This window comes from Bombus pyrosoma, linkage group LG16 (assembly GCF_014825855.1).
Source record: "Bombus pyrosoma isolate SC7728 linkage group LG16, ASM1482585v1, whole genome shotgun sequence".
Lineage (NCBI taxonomy): Eukaryota > Metazoa > Arthropoda > Insecta > Hymenoptera > Apidae > Bombus > Bombus pyrosoma.
This window is the reverse complement of record NC_057785.1, coordinates 3,271,715-3,289,098: the sequence shown is the minus strand read 5'-3', so window position 1 is coordinate 3,289,098 and position 17,384 is coordinate 3,271,715. Positions and strand designations below refer to the sequence as shown.

At 35.4% G+C, this 17,384-nt stretch overlaps 2 protein-coding genes across 4 annotated transcripts; both read left to right on the top strand.

Annotated features, from left to right (window-relative positions):
• The first annotated feature begins 31 nt into the window (after positions 1-31).
• On the top strand, positions 32-2,596 carry LOC122576164 (C1GALT1-specific chaperone 1-like). Of its 2 annotated transcripts, none has more exons than XM_043746057.1 (4): positions 32-298; positions 390-1,381; positions 1,456-1,757; positions 1,843-2,596. In XM_043746057.1, the coding sequence occupies exons 2-4, from the start codon at positions 568-570 to the stop codon at positions 1,981-1,983; spliced, it is 1,257 nt and encodes a 418-aa protein (XP_043601992.1). In that variant the 5' UTR covers positions 32-298; positions 390-567; the 3' UTR covers positions 1,984-2,596. The 2 variants fall into 2 exon arrangements, with proteins under 2 accessions (XP_043601992.1, XP_043601993.1); XM_043746058.1 differs by having other exon boundaries at positions 32-317.
• A 183-nt stretch (positions 2,597-2,779) lies between these two features.
• On the top strand, positions 2,780-17,369 carry LOC122576152 (hemocytin). 2 transcript variants are annotated; one of them, XM_043746027.1, is made up of 36 exons: positions 2,780-2,968; positions 3,036-3,185; positions 3,258-3,385; positions 3,458-3,617; positions 3,701-3,828; positions 3,903-3,998; positions 4,078-4,451; positions 4,529-5,108; positions 5,183-5,470; positions 5,548-5,978; positions 6,055-6,316; positions 6,402-6,632; positions 6,697-6,922; positions 6,997-7,202; positions 7,288-7,650; positions 7,725-8,063; positions 8,143-8,481; positions 8,550-8,884; positions 8,942-9,175; positions 9,253-9,466; positions 9,546-9,869; positions 9,965-10,087; positions 10,162-10,441; positions 10,517-10,726; positions 10,792-11,165; positions 11,238-11,678; positions 11,753-11,942; positions 12,007-12,338; positions 12,426-12,576; positions 12,639-13,003; positions 13,100-13,518; positions 13,579-13,877; positions 13,938-14,580; positions 14,671-15,010; positions 15,074-17,026; positions 17,100-17,369. In XM_043746027.1, exons 1-36 carry the CDS (start codon positions 2,868-2,870, stop codon positions 17,288-17,290), a joined length of 11,820 nt encoding a protein of 3,939 aa, XP_043601962.1. In that variant the 5' UTR covers positions 2,780-2,867; the 3' UTR covers positions 17,291-17,369. The 2 variants fall into 2 exon arrangements, with proteins under 2 accessions (XP_043601962.1, XP_043601961.1); XM_043746026.1 differs by having other exon boundaries at positions 9,953-10,087.
• Positions 17,370-17,384: the final 15 nt, after the last annotated feature.

Below are 17,384 nucleotides of genomic sequence, written 5' to 3'. Positions count from 1 at the left end.
AAAGACAACAGTAATCTTATCTTACAACAAATATTATTTACAGATAAGAAAAGATATTGAGATATGAAATATTTTATTTGGAAAACATATTACTAGTTGGTTATGTTCAAATGTATTAGGTACATAACACCACCTGTTGACCTAATTCATTATATCATTCAGTTTTAATACAGTTACACAAACGAAAGGTTATACAAAATTAATAAAATTGTAAAATTACAAGAAAATAGTAATATTTATGAAATAACAAAATCTACATAATATCAGGTCGCTTAGCGCACTCGATCGTTTTTTATCAGTAAGTAATATAAATAAATGTAAGTGCATATTTTAAACAATTTTTTCTATAACTTTTATAATAACACATATCTTGTTATTTTTATTTGCAGATCCTTTAGACACAAATATGATTTATAAGATGCAGAATTCATGATTAGAATGATCTAATGCAATCAACCATTTACGAGTTCAACGAGAGTCAATTAATGTTATTAGATCATAGCTATTTCAGAGGAAAAAGTTCTATGATAGAAATACAGTATTACAGATCAGTATCAAAACTATAAGATGTATTTCTACCGTCTTAAACTGTGGCCAGTGTTTCTAATTGGATTCGGAATTGGCTCTCTCCTTGCCTTGATCTTATTTGTTGCTCAAGATTTATTTAACAATATTTCCATTTGTCAGAAATCATCATTAAAATTGTACTCTACAAACAGAAATGATCTTAAATGGTTCATGTCTGATACATGGATCAAGCAAGAGACTGTTATACGGAGTTGGAAAGATTCCACAAACATGACATATAGTAAATGGTTGAATAATAGAAAATTGAGGTCCAAAAATATTGATATGGATACTTATCTTTATGGACCTGAAAGTAGGGAAGAATTAGAAGCAGAGTGGTTGAAGTCAAATATTCACATCACTTGTATTGTATTTGTAAAAAAAGTTAAATTGGCTAGATCTGTCCAGGATACTTGGGGAAAACATTGTAACAAGATATATTTCTTTGGTCAAGTAAAAGATCCTAAAATGCCTATTATAAATTTTGATATAAAATTAGTATCTTCATGGCAACTTTTATGTGAAGCCTTCAAGTATGTGTGGGAGAACAGTGAAACTTTAGAATGGCTTATCTTTGTAAAAGATGACACATTAGTGGTTCTTGAAAATTTGCGGTACATGCTTGGCCCATTAAATCACACACAGGATCATTATTTAGGTCATGCAGTTACTCTGTGGGGTCAACCTTATAATGTAGCTGATGCTGGATATGTAATTAGCTTGGGAGTGCTTAGAAAGCTAATTAAAATGTTTGATAACTCAGAAAAATGTGTAATCAGTGGCAAATTTTGGAAACAGGAAGATTATTATCTCGGTAAATTTTTTATCACTCTTGATATTCCTTATCTAGAAAACTATAATTAAACTGCAATTTTTAATTGTTTTCAGCTAAACATTTGGCTTCCATGGGAATTTATCCTTCTGATACAAGGGACCAGTATTTAAGGGGAACCTTTCATGGATACTCTTTGCAATCTTTATTATGGGGTGTTGTTAAGACTGGTGTTTATTGGACTCGTGCATTATACCCAGTAGAAAACGAATGCTGCTCATTTATGTCTGTTACTTTTAATGTAGGAGAATCAGAAAAAATGCACACATTGAATTATTTATTATATCATTTTCATGTCTTAAAGAGGAAAGCTGTTTTTGGAAGTAGAAAAGCAGCAATATCCATATCTGACAAGGATGTATGATTATTATTTTATTATGACTGTGATAAGGAAGCATTATGATAAGGAAGAACTTAGAATTAATTGAATATTTCAATTTCAGGTCTGGAGAATCGCGTTGGAAGAAGAGTTTAATATTACAAATTTAAATAACATTTCTAGTGAGGTGTACTATGAAATATGGCATGCAAAATATTCTGAACCAGGACAATTAATTAGTAAAAATTATCAGGCTAGTGATTAAGATAAATTTAAATAAATCATCCATATATGATTTTTATATGTTTTATACTGACTGAAGATTTTTTAAAGATATTTTATATCAAGTAATATCATATTTTAATAATTTTAAAGTATAACAATGTTATATATGTTAGATAGTTTAATAATTGTTGAAATTGTTTGAAACTGGTTGTGAATAAACATTGAATTTTTATAGAATGACGTTGTTAAAAACTTGAAATGGTTATCAGGGTTTACAGTTTATTAATGAGTTATATTGATATGACAAATGTGGGAACGACGGAGTAGCGTTGTTTGATAACTGTTTCCCTTGTTACGCCATTGTTGCCTTATCTGACTAATTAAGAACTCATTAACGTTTGTAATGACCTCGATAATCAAATCACAACTCCAATTTTAAATATATGTCAAGAATACTGGAACAATGTATCCTCATGCTTTTCTATGTGAATGATCTCTCTCTGGCTAAGATGGATATGCAAGGTGTTCTAAAGAATTATTTTTAGCTGTAAGTGAACTATAAGAGTACCTGATAATATACATGTATATACATTTTAATGCTTATTTTCATTTGATAATTATCATGTAAATTATTTAATTTTGTAACAATAAATGTGTAATTTTTCAGAAACAAAGTTTTGTTAATTCACGAATCCTAGGCATGAATCCTCGACACGATATAAATCCCACTAATGACTTATATTATTTCGTCGAATTAATTTATCAAGTAAGATTTCAGTTATCGGTTATCCGCTTCCTCCTGGAGGTGGCTATATAAAAGAAGAAATGTATTAATTCGTATATTTGGTAAGAGAAGGCTTGCGAATAGCGTTTCACGTAAGCATTTCATTTTAACAAACATGTTATAAAAGTAGATACTTCAACATGATGCTGTGGAAAGCGTTTCTTAACATTGCTATAATTACTACGATTTCTAATCAATTAACTATCGAAGATAATCTATCGCAATCTTCTGCTATAACAGAGTAAGTGATTCTTTACTTTTTCTCAGGGTTTTTAAGACTAAATCTAATTGATATTTAAATTCTTCAGCGCTACTATCTCACTGAATGGTTCTCCAAAACATGTCTATGAAAGCATGAAGAGCACAAAGAGTAAAAGGAAATTGCCTATATTTCCAGGAGGTTGCAATAAGAAACCAGATCCACCCATACATGGTGAAATAATTTGCTCTATAGACAGGTGATTTTTCATTAATTAATGGATGATATCTTGAAACGTTACATTTGAATATTTACCAATTTTTATTTATAGTGGATGTATTGCAACTTGTAAACGTGATTACGAATTTCCAAACGGAGTAACACGATTAGCTATAACATGTATGAACGAGGAATGGCATATTTATGGCACAGATTGGGACTCTATTCCTCACTGTGAACGTGAGTTATGATCAATTTCTTTGGTGTAAAAAGTATAATATGCGCAAGATAAATGTATTTTTATATTTTCAGCAATTTGTATACCAGAGTGTTTGAACAATGGAATATGCGTCGCACCCCATCAATGCAATTGTCCCGAGGACTTCACTGGACCACAGTGTCAATTCGAGAACAAACCATGTCTAAATTTCCCTGCTCCAATACTTAATGCACATAAGAAGTGCAACTCACAGTATGATCTTAAAAATGTTGAACTATATTATAATTAAAATATCCGTATTAAATATTTAATTGTCCCAATATTTTTTTTAATAGATCATGTACCATATCCTGTATGAAGAATTTTACGTTCCCGGATGGCACCTCAGTCACTAATCTTATGTGCAAGAATGGAAATTGGAAGCCCACCAGGGAAGACTGGGTCTCCATACCTGACTGTGAACGTATGTTTTTAATCCTCAATTTTTAATTTAAATATTAAATTTATTATCACATATATAAAGATTGTTTATTATAGCTGTGTGTGATCCACCTTGTCAGAATGGTGGCAATTGTCTCCCATCCAATTTTTGCCAATGTCCTCAAGCATTCAAAGGACCCCAGTGTCAATATTGTAAGTATAATAATTTGTTTATTTTAATAAAGTAACATTATTTAATCTAAGTAATTGATTGATTATAATTCTGATATAGCTTCTGATAATTGCAATGGGGAGAAAATGGGTTTTAATGGAGGCTTTTCCTGCACAAGTGTTGATGATACTTATTCATGTATCATAAGATGTCCTGATGGGATAGAATTTGAGTTCCCTTCAGCTTCTGCATATATTTGCAACTATGAAACAGGTGTTTTTTCACCTCAACCAATTCCCCAATGTAACTACGGCGATAATATGAACATAATTTCTTTGGGGACAACGTATAATTCTTATGTTAAGGAGACTAATCATACTTGGACCTACCAGGATACTTTCAAATCCCATACGAAGCAGTTACCATTGTTTCAAGGAAATTATGGGCTCACACAACATTATAGCAATCATGAATCCAATATGGTCACGAATACGGTAATAATTTAAGACCAGCGGTTTAAAATTGAATATGAAACATTTGTATTACTGAATTATACTTTGATTAATGTTAGATGATATTTAATCCATCGGAGAATAACCTGTTGTTTATTGAAGAGAAGAAACCAATTCCAAAAACCTGCTTCACATGGGGTGGAGTGCACTACAAAACCTTTGATGACAATGTTTTCAGCTTCGATAGTGGATGTTCTCATATCTTAGTACAGGAAGCACAGAACAGACTGTTCACTGTAACTGTGGACAACAGTCCAACTTGCAAAAATCAGGACTGTTTCAGGATTATCAGAATTTTCATCCAGGACAAAGAATACATTTTGTTGCGAAATAAAGACGGTGTTCCAGAATTTAGAACTCGAAGGCATCAGCTTCCAATTCCAGCACAACTCTCTGCATTGAGAGCTGAAATGTCTGCACATTTCATTGTAATAACTTTGGACTCTTTGGGAATTCAGTTGAAATGGGATGGTGCTCTTATGTTACAAGTTGAAGCTCTAGAAAATATGTGGAATAAAACGACCGGACTATGCGGTAACATGAATGGCGATAAAAGTGACGATTTAATAAGTAAGAATGGAGAACATACTAAAAGTGTTGCATCATTTGCTACTTCTTGGCGGACAGAAAATATTGGAGGTATCATTTTCTTACTCTACAGTCAAAGATAAATTTTTTTAGTTATTAATCTAGAGTTCATTTAATTCTTTCAGAAATGTGCGACGAATATCCAAACACTAAGCACTCCTGTGAATCTGATTCATTAATTACCAAAGAAGCCATTGAATTTTGTACAAAACTATTTTCTGATCGCCGATTCAAAGCTTGTGCTAGCACACTTAACATTCCTGAGTTGCAGACAGCCTGCATATGGGATTACTGTTCTTGCTTAGACAGTGACAGAAAAAGATGTGCCTGTGATACGATGAATGTATACGTTAGGCAATGTGCTCATAAAAAAGTTGTGTCTCTATCTGGTTGGAGGAATGATGACATTTGTCGTAAGTTAGAATCTTCTTAATTTAATGTATAAGCTGTTGACGAAAAAAGTACTTTCTATCATTTCATGATATTATAGCCATGACATGTAGCGGTGGACGAATATACCTGCCATGCGGTCCAAAAATAGAATCATCTTGCTGGACAGAAGAGGAAGAGAAACCAAATACAAAGGATTGCGAAGAGGGTTGTTTTTGTCCAGAAGGAACAGTAGCTTATGAAGGAAGGTGCATTCAATCTGATGAATGTCCCTGCAGGCTGCGTGGCAAATTGTTTCAGCCTGGGAAGAGTGTACAAAAAGATTGCAATACCTGTACATGCTTTTCTGGAAAATGGATATGTACTCAAGCAAAATGCAGTGCTAGGTGTGCTGTCATGGGAGATCCCCATTATATTACTTTTGATGGAAGACATTATGACTTTATGGGAAAATGCAAGTATTATCTGATGAAGGGTGATGATTACAGTATCGAAGGTGAAAATGTTCCCTGTTCTGGTGCAATATCGGAGGTCTGTTTATAAAACTATTAATTTCTAATATTTTCTAATATATTTCATTATCAAAAGATTGTAATTTTATTTGTAGAATATGGGACACGTTCCTTCTGAAGCTCCTTCCTGTACGAAGACTATCACAATTAATTACAAAGACATTAGCATGAAGCTAAAGCAACATAGAGAAGTATTGATTAACGGAGATGATCTAACAGTATTTCCTACACTTATTCATGGAATTAGAATACGCATTGCAAGCAGTATATTTTTAATCGTTCAATTGCCGAATGGTTTGGAGATATGGTGGGACGGAATTTCTCGCGTATATATTAATGCTCCTCCTGAATTCCATGGTTAATTAATTTTTATTCAATATTCTTTAAATCTATTTATATAAAACGTTATATCAAATTTTTCATTTTCTACATTGATTATTAGGCAATACAAGGGGACTTTGTGGCACATTTTCTGAGAACCAGAAGGACGACTTCATTACACCAGAGGGTGACATTGAAAACACAGCAATTGCCTTTGCCAACAAATGGAAATGCGATGAATTTTGTCCCAATGTCGCAGACAAAGAATTGGATCATCCTTGTGATCTTGATCCACAAAAACGAGCCACTGCAAAGCAATATTGTTCTTATTTATTCAGCGATATCTTTGCTGGTAGAGTATCTAGATTTAGTCTAACAAATCTTCCAGTTCAGTTATTTATAATACTCTTTTTTAGGTTGCCACTGGCACGTAGACCCGGATACATTTTACAGAGACTGTTTGTTTGATATGTGCTCTTGTAAAGTTGAACTTGAATCCTGTCTCTGTCCTATGTTGGCTGCATATGCCAAAGATTGTGCAGCTGCTGGAATAAAGCTTTTATGGCATCAGAACATAGAGGAATGTAAAATTCATTGTCCAGGGAATCAAGTTTACCAAATTTGTGGAAATAGTTGCACCAGGCATGCCATAATTCAAAATTAATCAAATACCAATAAATGTAAGATATCTATAATGTTATCTTCAACATTTCCAGATCTTGTGGAGACATATCTTCTTATCAGGACTGCAAACAAGAATGTGTAGAAGGATGTAACTGCCCAGAGGGAGAAACATTGGATATCCATGGGGAATGCATTCCAATTGGACAGTGTCCATGCATTTACGGTGGCTTGGAGTTTAGTCCAGGGCACAAAGAAGTCAGACCTGGAAATAAAGCGCTCGAACTTTGTACCTGTGCAGGTATTGACTTTTATAAATCTAAAAAATATTTGATTTTAATATTAAATTGAATTTTATAAATAGTTTTATGAATTATTTTAAACAGGTGGAATTTGGAGCTGTCGGGAAGCCACACCAAATGAAATTACAGAATACCCAGCAACCAAGGACCTATTGGCCTCATGTGTGGCAAGCAATAATCAGGAAGTTACAGACTGTGTACCAGCAGAGCCTAGGACATGTCATAATATGTACAAACCAGTCCAGAAGCCGTCAATCTGCAAGTCTGGCTGCATTTGCAAACCTGGTTATGTTTTGGATAAGCCAGATGGTATATGCATCAAAGAGGAATCTTGTTCATGTCATCATGGAAGTCAGAGCTATGAAGAAGCATCTATTATACAAAACGACTGCAATACATGCAAGTGTATCAATGGAACATGGAAATGCACTGATAGGACATGTGCAGGTAACATTAGAAACATCTTTTTATCCTATGAAACATTCAATTTTATCTAATTATCGAAACTTCTGTTCTATTAGGAGTCTGTTCTGCTTGGGGAAACTCTCATTACAAAACATTTGATGGGAGGCTTTACGATTTCGAAGGAATATGCGATTACGTATTTGTGAAAGGTTCTTTGAGCCAGGAAGACTGTTTCGACGTGTCTATTCAGAATGTCCCCTGTGGAACAACCGGGACATCCTGCTCTAAATCGATCACTCTTACCATTGGAAGTGGTCAAAACTCAGAAAGAATTGTTTTAACTAGAGGAAAGGAACTTCCAGCGGATAATTTTAAAAGGATCTCCATGAGAGAAGCTGGACTATTTGTATTTATTGATGTACCAGATATGGGGTTGACTGTACAATGGGATAAAGGTATCACTATATGATCACTATTTTTCCATTGGTTATACTTGTTCTAGAATTTTTCTTAAAACTTTGATGATATTTACAGGCACCAGAGTGTATGTAAGATTAGAGCCTAGTTGGAAAGGGCGCACAAAAGGACTCTGTGGTGATTACAATGATAATAGCAAGGATGATTTCAAAACCCCTTCAGGTGGAATTTCAGAAGTGTCTGCTAATCTATTTGGAGATTCCTGGAAGAAGAACGAGTTCTGTCCCGAGCCGAAAGATGTCCTGGATCCTTGTGTACAACATCCAGAGAGGAACTTATGGGCTGTACAAAAGTGTGGAATATTAAAATCACCAGTTTTTCATCCTTGTCATTCCGAAGTTGAGGTCGAAAGTTATATGCGCAACTGCATTTATGATACTTGTAGTTGTGATACAGGTGAGTGTTATATTAAGTTATAAAAATAAAAGAAGTTTTTATCTATATCGGTATTTTTCATATTCTAGGAGGGGACTGCGAATGTCTGTGCACTGCCTTGGCAGCATACGCTCAGGAATGTAATGCAAAGGGAGTTCCCATAAAATGGCGCAGTCAAGAACTCTGTCCCATACAATGTGATGAAAAATGTAGCTCGTATTCTCCTTGCGTTACAACGTGTCCTCGTGAAACCTGCGATAATCTTATCACTCTAAAGGATAAAGCTCATTTATGTTCTCAAGACACTTGCGTTGAAGGATGTTCGGTCAAATCTTGTCCTCAGAATCAAGTGTATAGCAATGATAGTTACACGGAATGCGTTCCCAAAGAAACTTGTAAAACACCTTGTACTGAAATTAATGGGGTATGTTGAAGAAATGATTATAATATCTTTTATCACTAATGATAATTCATATTGTAGGTAATTTATTATGAGGGTGACAGTGTAAAGAATGAAAATTGTCAGATGTGTTACTGTAGTCGTGGAAAAGTGTTATGCAAAGGAGAACCTTGTACTATCACTGCGCCGAGTACTATACCATTAGAAGAACCACAGAAATGTGTGGATGGTTGGACTGCTTGGATAAATCAGGATCCAGCAATTAAAGGGAAGAAATTTAAAGATATTGAACCCTTACCTTCAACTTTAGAATTGGTAATACTTTATTATATTGTTTAATCATTTATTTATTTTATTTCATCTCTCTTACATTATTATATAATTTTTGAAAGGCGAACAAAGGATCTGCTATATGTAACAAGAACCAAATGGTTGATATAAAATGTAGATCGGTAAATGATTACTTAACACCAAAAGAAACTGGTTTGGACGTCGAATGCAGTTTGGAACGTGGTCTTTATTGCCAATCTCAACCTGGTCTTCCTTGTATCGACTTTGAAATCAGTGTTTTATGCCAGTGTTCAGCAACTACCGCCGGAGGATCAGGTTTGTATCAGGGAAACATCAAGATTATTATTTTAGTCTAATGATAGTCAATTATAAATTTAGTCAATTTATATTACAGAAATACCAAGTACAACCGAAAAACCTACATACAAAGAGTGCAATATGGAACATCCATACGAATCTCATCCCACAAATTGTCATCTATTTTATCAATGCACCCCTGGACTCAGTGGCAATGAATTTGTGGAGAAATCCTGCGGAGAAAACATGTTTTACAATCCTCAGATACAAGTCTGTGACTGGCCAGCTAATGTCATATCAGTAAGACCAGAGTGTTCGATGAAACAGACAATGCCAAATAGAACTGAATGGACAACTGATAACAAGACCAAATATAAGAGCACCACATCGACTACCTTAGAGAAAAACATTATAACAACCAGTATGATATATTTTCTAATAGTTTTTAAATATTTTATTAATACTTTTGGTACCATAAAAGGAGCAGAAGTATGTAAAAAACAGATTCTTTTGCAGAAGTATGTAAAGAAGGCGAAACATGGAGCGACTGCGCTATTAAGTGTAACAAGGTTTGTGATTACTATAAACACACCTTAATAAAGGAAGGGAAATGTGATGGCATTTCTGATTGTGTACCAGGTATAGTACTTTTATTACACTTTAAATAAAAAAAGAATTTTTTTAGATTAATACTGAATTATTTAAAAAATTAGGGTGCATACCATTGGATAAACCACAGTGTTCATCAAACGAGTTCTGGAGAGATGCATTGACATGTGTAGACGAGAGTGACTGTACCTGCAAATCCCACAATGGGCGCCCAGTCATTTCTGGTGCGATTCTAAAGGAATCAGAATGTGAAATCTGTCAGTGTATAAATAATTATTACACCTGTGATAAATCATTATGCGTTAGTGCAACGAATAAGGTAACCACTGATAAACCAATTACCCAACCACCCACAGAAGCAACTACTCTTCCAACCACACCTTTGTGAGTAGATTTATTAATTTTGAAAAGCTATAATTCATTGATAATAAGAATACTAATAATCTTTATGTATTAAAGAACTGAGGCTTTCACGATCATAATACCAAGTACTGTTAGTCCACCAGCCTACTGTGTTAGCAACAATTTTATTCCTTTGGTTCAGTATTTGAACGATCAGGTTTCTTTTAATGCTAGTAGTATTAAAAGTTCCGAGTTCCAACCAGAAAATGCACTACTGAATGGGAATACTAAATTTTGGGAGCCTGAATATACCACTACTGATCAATGGTATTACAATTACAATTACATCTTATCCATTGAAATGATTAATCTTATTATTTGATCATTTTTAGGTTGGATATAAAGTTCCAGAACCCGGAACCTATCTATGGAATCATCATTCAAGGCAGTACAATGGAAAATAAATTTGTAACTAGCTACAAAGTACTATTTTCAGAAAATGGTCACTCGTTTTCTTATGTTATGGATGATAGAAAGGAACCACAAGTATTCAGAGGACCTGTCGATCAATTTAAGTCTGTTGAACAAAAGTTTTACGAGCCTATTGAAGCCAAAATAGTTCGAATCAATCCATTATCCTGGCACAATGGTATAGCCATGAAAGTAGAATTGCTGGGTTGCCAGGAAATGGTAAGCACCATTATACCTGTGACAGGAAGTGTTCCAATAACAACTACAATGATCACAGAGAAGATCATAATACCAGGTAATTGGATTTAAATAAAAACAAGCTATATAAAATTATAAGATCATATTATTTTCTATATTTCTTTCCCAGTATGTGATGATCCAATGGGGCTAGATAATGGTTTAATCTTTCCTGAACAAGTCTCAGTATCCTCTTCTTCTACTGATTTATTACCGAATTTAAAGTTATCTTCCCCGAGCATCTGGCATCCGAAACTAGACAATCCATACCAATTTGTAAAGATTGACTTCTTGGAGCCTCGTAATTTAACAGGAATCGCTACTAAGGGTAGCGAGGACACCTGGACAACGGTTTACAAAGTGTTTTACAGTAATGATGATTATCAGTGGAACCCAGTCATGGATGAGAATGGCTTGGAAAGAGAATTCTTAGGTAATTTTGACTCTGACACTGTTAAGAAGAATTACTTTGACAAACCATTGAATGCAAGATATCTGAAAGTGCAACCAATTAAATGGCACAAACAGATAGGTCTCAAACTTGAAGTTCTTGGCTGCTTCTTGCCCTATAGTAAGTAGCTCTTGTATAAATTGGGACATTAATAATTCTGCTTCTGTGTTCTTTATTACGTTTAATTTGTATAGCTACAATTAAAACAACCACTGAGAAGTTAGAGTTAACACCAACAACGGTACAAACGTTAGAAAAATGCAATGTGTGCAAAGGAGTACCATTTGAAGATCAAGTTAATTGTAGATGCACAGAATCACTCTGGTGGAATGGAGATACTTGTGTTACCCAGCAAGAATGTCCTTGTGTAGTTGAACATATAACGTAAGCAACACGTGTTTTTCATACACAGTCTCTTTTCTCGTATTTTAATGTTAACGTCTTTTAGATATAATGTGGGCGTAATTTATATGGGTGAAAATTGTCAAGAGTGCACATGCACCTTGGGCGGTATCTCTTTCTGTCAGCCAATGAAGTGTAAACCTTGTCAAGAGCCAGATATGAGACCAGTGGTTAACGAACTCTGCAATTGCATTTGCAAACCTTGTCCAAGTGGGACACGTCACTGCCCAACTAGTGACGTTTGTATCGATGAGAATTCATGGTGTAATGGGATTCAGGATTGTCCAGATGATGAAAAGAATTGTTCACAGACTACAGTAAAACATGAAGAAACTACTACAGTGAAAATAGAAAGTACGACAGTTACTCCAACTTCAGGTATTGAAAAATTGATTTAAGACAACTACATTTATGAAACTTTTATTAAGGAAAATTTGATCTATATAACATTTTATAATGTTGAAGTTTCTCCAATCGTGTGTCAAGAGCCTGTCTGCCCACCGGGATACAAGATAGTTTTAAAAACGCCTACAAAATGGCAACACTATCTCAGATCCCATATGGGAAAAGGAGTAAAATCTTCAAGCATGAATTCATTGAGAACGAAAGGACTAAGGTATTATTATAAAATTTTAAATACGTTGGTTTAGTAATGATTAACGCAAATTCTTTTTTTAGGAAGTCTTTCAGAAAGTCTATGCATCATGATTCAAAACACACAGATAATGAAAACATTAAAAGTGAGACAGAATGTGCACAGTTTACTTGCGTGCCTATAATATTATCAATTTTTAATCAGGCTGTACCTCAAACTTGTCCAAAGGTGTCTTGTCCACCAGGTTACACAGTTGTTTATGAAAAGATGAGCATGTATAAGCTTCAGAAGTGTCCTAAATATACTTGTAAGCCTCCACCACCAATAGAAGCTGTTTGCAATGTGACAGGAAGAACGTTCAACACTTTCGACAAGCTGGAATACAAATATGATATCTGCAATCACATTCTAGCAAGAGATATGTTTGCCAATAAATGGTACATTACATGTAAGTCTTTTATGTGTTAAAATTATAATATAATTTCATTAGAATTAATAAATGAAATTATTTATTAGGAAAATATCTTAATTATACTTTTTATAGTGGAAAAACAATGTGATTCGCACACTGGCCAGTGTATCAAGATCTTAGCAGTGATTCTGGATGCAGATGTAGTTCTTCTGTACCCCGCCGATATGCATGTGGACATTAACGATTACAGTTTCACACAAAAGCAGATAGCTAGAATCAGTAATAACTTTCCTTCCTTCAAGATAGCAAGCATAGGGGATATTACATATTTACTATCCAACAACTACGGGTTTTGGGTGATATGGGATCGAAATTCGAATGTGAAAATAGGAATTTCCACAAAATGGGCTCGACAAGTGGATGGTTTGTGCGGATACTTCGATGGATACTCCATGAATGATAAAGAATTGCCTGATGGAAGTCAAGCTCGAAGTACTGTAGAATTTGGAAACAGTTGGGCCATGGAGGGAGTACCAGAATGTGATCCACAGGTTCGACAGTGTTAATTAACATCAGTATTATACTTATTCTAAATTTGTTTAATTTTCCAGGTTTGTCCACACGACTTGCAAGCAGAGAGCTGGGAAATCTGTAATATAGTGAAGGATACCTCGTTGGCAGAATGTTCAAAGACTGTGGATTTGGAAAAATTTGTATCTAGTTGTATGGAGAGCACGTGTAGCTGCCTGCGCAGTAATTTCACATACAACGACTGTCGTTGCCGTTTGTTAACTAATTTTATCACTGAATGTCAAGCTAGTGATCCAACTATAGATCTGTCTATCTGGAGAAGCACTCACGATTGTCCAACCTCTTGCACCCCGCCTTTTGTTCACAAAGATTGCTTTAGGTACTTTAAAATTAACGAATGAAATGGTCTGACATATTGCTATGAGTAATTTCATTGCAGAAACAAATGTGAGACCAGTTGTGAGAACTTGCAGCAGATAGACCCTTGTCCAGTAATGCAGGGAGTATGTTTCTCTGGTTGCTTTTGTCCAGAGGGTACAGTACGCAATGGAGATGAATGTGTACCTCCTACACATTGCAAGGATTGCATTTGTGAATGGTTAGGGAACTCCAAATTCATCACCTTCGATAGAAAAAACGTGAAGTTCGATGGAAATTGTACATATATTCTCTCCAGAGATATTATTGAAAACACAAAGGGAAATGAAGGACACACTTACCAGGTTCTGGTGTCAAATAGAATTTGCGATACTGGAATATGTACCGAGGCGATCATAGTTCTTTACCAGGATCATGTAATTAAAATTAAGGAGGGTGTGCCTACCCAGGAATTCGAAGTGGAATTGAATGGTTCGAAAGTGTACGGATTCCCCTTCAATACATCTTGGTTGACTCTAGAACAAACACCTTCGGAGAAGCTGCTGTTACTGATTCCTTCTATTCAACTAGAGATCATCAGCTACCAGCCGAACTTTGCATTTAGCTTGACTGTTCCTTCTCACATCTTTGGAGGTGCTATAGAAGGTCTCTGTGGTAATTGCAATGCAGAGGCAGAAGATGATTTGAAGCAACAAGATGGCCAAGTATGATCATTTTCTTAATACAATAAACAGGGAAACAAAGAAAAGATAGAAAAGTAAAAAAACTGATGATCTCAATTTATTGGTAAATAGGTCGCAGACAATATGCAAGATTTTGGTACAAGCTGGTTGGTCACAGAATCTCCAAGTGGTGTCAACATAGACACGAATACGTGTATTTCCATTAATCAAAGCAAGTGCGTTCTATCGCCAACAGATCAGGCTACATGCAGAAAATTATTAGATACAATGGACTTTGACGTATGTCATAATCTTGTTGATCCAATGCCATATTTGATGGCCTGTCAAGATAGTATGTGTTCTGGAGGAAGCTATTGTGATAGTTTTGAAGCATATTCTCGGAAATGTCAGCAGATGGGAGTGTGCCTAATCTGGAGAAGTAGTGAAATGTGCCCTTACTTCTGTCCTCCACGTAAGTTCTCTTTTTTTTTATCTATATTAAATTTCATCACGTAAAATACTATCTTGTTTTTAGATTTGGTATATCAACCTTGTGGTTTTACTTGTAAAGAGACTTGCGATACAATCAACGAAATTAATAGCACCGCGTGTTCGAAGAATTATGAAGAAGGTTGTTTTTGTCCTCCAAACTTCGTCTTTCATAATGATACTTGTATTCCAAAGGAAAAATGTTTATTATGCGATGAAGAAGGACACGTTGAAGGTGATATATGGTTCCCAGATGTTTGCACAAGGTGCACTTGCAATAGAAAGAGCATTAATTGCGAGAAAACCGAGTGTCCAGCAATAGACACTATCTGTGAAGAGAACATGGCACCTGTAGTCGTTAATAGGACAGAGGAATCTTGTTGTACCAAATATGTTTGTATTCCAAAAACAGTAACCACCGTGGCACCCTTCTGCATTGAAGAACCTCAAATTCCAGAGTGTGGCTATGGACAAACTGTAAAGGTATCTGTAGATTCAGATGGATGCAAGAAGTACATCTGCGAATGTGTGCCACTATCAGAATGTCCTATCCTCAACGAAGTCGCACTAGAAGTCGAAGAGCTGGAACCTGGATTCGTGCAAGTGACAAACACTTCTGGTTGCTGCCCGAGATCTATGACCATCTGCGATTCTAAGACTTGTCCTGCAGCACCATCTTGTCCAGAATATCATGAGCTGAAATCTGATGTAAAGTGGGACGCTTGCTGTGCCACTTACAAGTGTGTTCCACCAAAAGATTTATGTTTGTATAATGTTGAATCAGAGAGTAAGATAGAAATGTCAGAACACATAGTGGCGAAGAAGCTTGGTGAAAAGTGGATGGATGGAAAATGTACTTCCTGCATCTGTGAATTTTCTGAAACGGGTCCCACACCGAAATGCTTTACTACAGAGTGTCTCAAAGCAGTGGACCATCCAGATATATCTGACTTTGTCGTAGAAGAAGTTCTTGTGGAGGATAAATGCTGTCCTAATTTCGAGAGAACAGCCTGCAAGGACGGAGATGAGATATACAATACTGGTGATGTCTGGCAACCAAATCCTGAAGACAGTTGTACTTTAATAAAGTGTATCAAGGATGAAAATGGGGTACAAAAACAAGTGAAGGTGCAAGAATGTATCACAACCTGTGATCCTGGCTTTGAGTACCAGCCCACAGATAATAGGAGCACCACTTGCTGTGGACGATGCATTCCAGTAGCTTGTATAGTCAATAATAAAGTGATAAACGTGGGCGAAGAATGGCTCTCTCCCGATTTCTGTACCAAGTACACTTGCCAGTCCAACAATGAAAGTATCTACGTAGAATCTCTCACACAGAAGTGCCCAGAGATGGATGCTCGGGAAGAAGCTGAATTTGAGATAGAAAAGCAGTACATCGCAGGCCAGTGTTGTCCACAGTTTATTAAAACTGGCTGCCGTTATAATGGTACCACGTATAAACCGGGAGAGAAGTGGAAATTATTGGATGATAAATGTGCTACAGAATTCTGTGTGTTGAACGATGTTGTGACAAAATACAAGGACATAGAAGTTTGCAATAAAAATTGTACTCTTGGCTGGATATATGAAATGAACGAGGCTGAATGTTGTGGAAAATGTAGGCAGGCTTATTGCGTGGTTGGGGATACGTTATATGAGCCAGGTGCAACCTGGTTTTCTACTGATAATTGTACTTCATTTACTTGTATGAATCAAGGAGAACAACTAGTCATCAGCAGCAGTTCTCTAGTCTGTCCTGATATAACTGATTGTCCAGTGACCTCAATTTACACACAGAATTGTTGCAAAATGTGCAATTTGACATCGTATAACCAAAAGGTTGATTCTTGTGCTGCTGAAGTTTTAGAGCTACAGAATACTATTGGTATGTTCAACATTAAGCATCGAGGACATGGCATTTGCAAGAATTTAGAGCCCATTGATGGGGTCACAGAATGTCGTGGTAAATGTGAATCCACTACCTATTTCGACACAGGCAAGTCTTAACAAATACAGTACATAATTTATATCAGAACTACTGTATAATTATATTATTTTTTTAATTGCAGAGAATTGGAATCAAGTAGCCAATTGCAAATGTTGTCAACCAACAGAGTATAAATCTCTAGTTGTTGAACTGACTTGTGAAAACTACAGAACATTCAAGAAACAAGTGGCTGTGCCAGTTTCTTGCACCTGCTCAGCCTGTACATCTGCTAGGAGTGGTTACAAAGGAAGAAAAGGTGGAGTAAAGAGTTAAAGATCTAGGAATACTAATAATTATAATTACATTGATGTATAAATGTAAGCTTTAAAATACACTCAAGAATACAAAAATATTATTCGTTGACTTT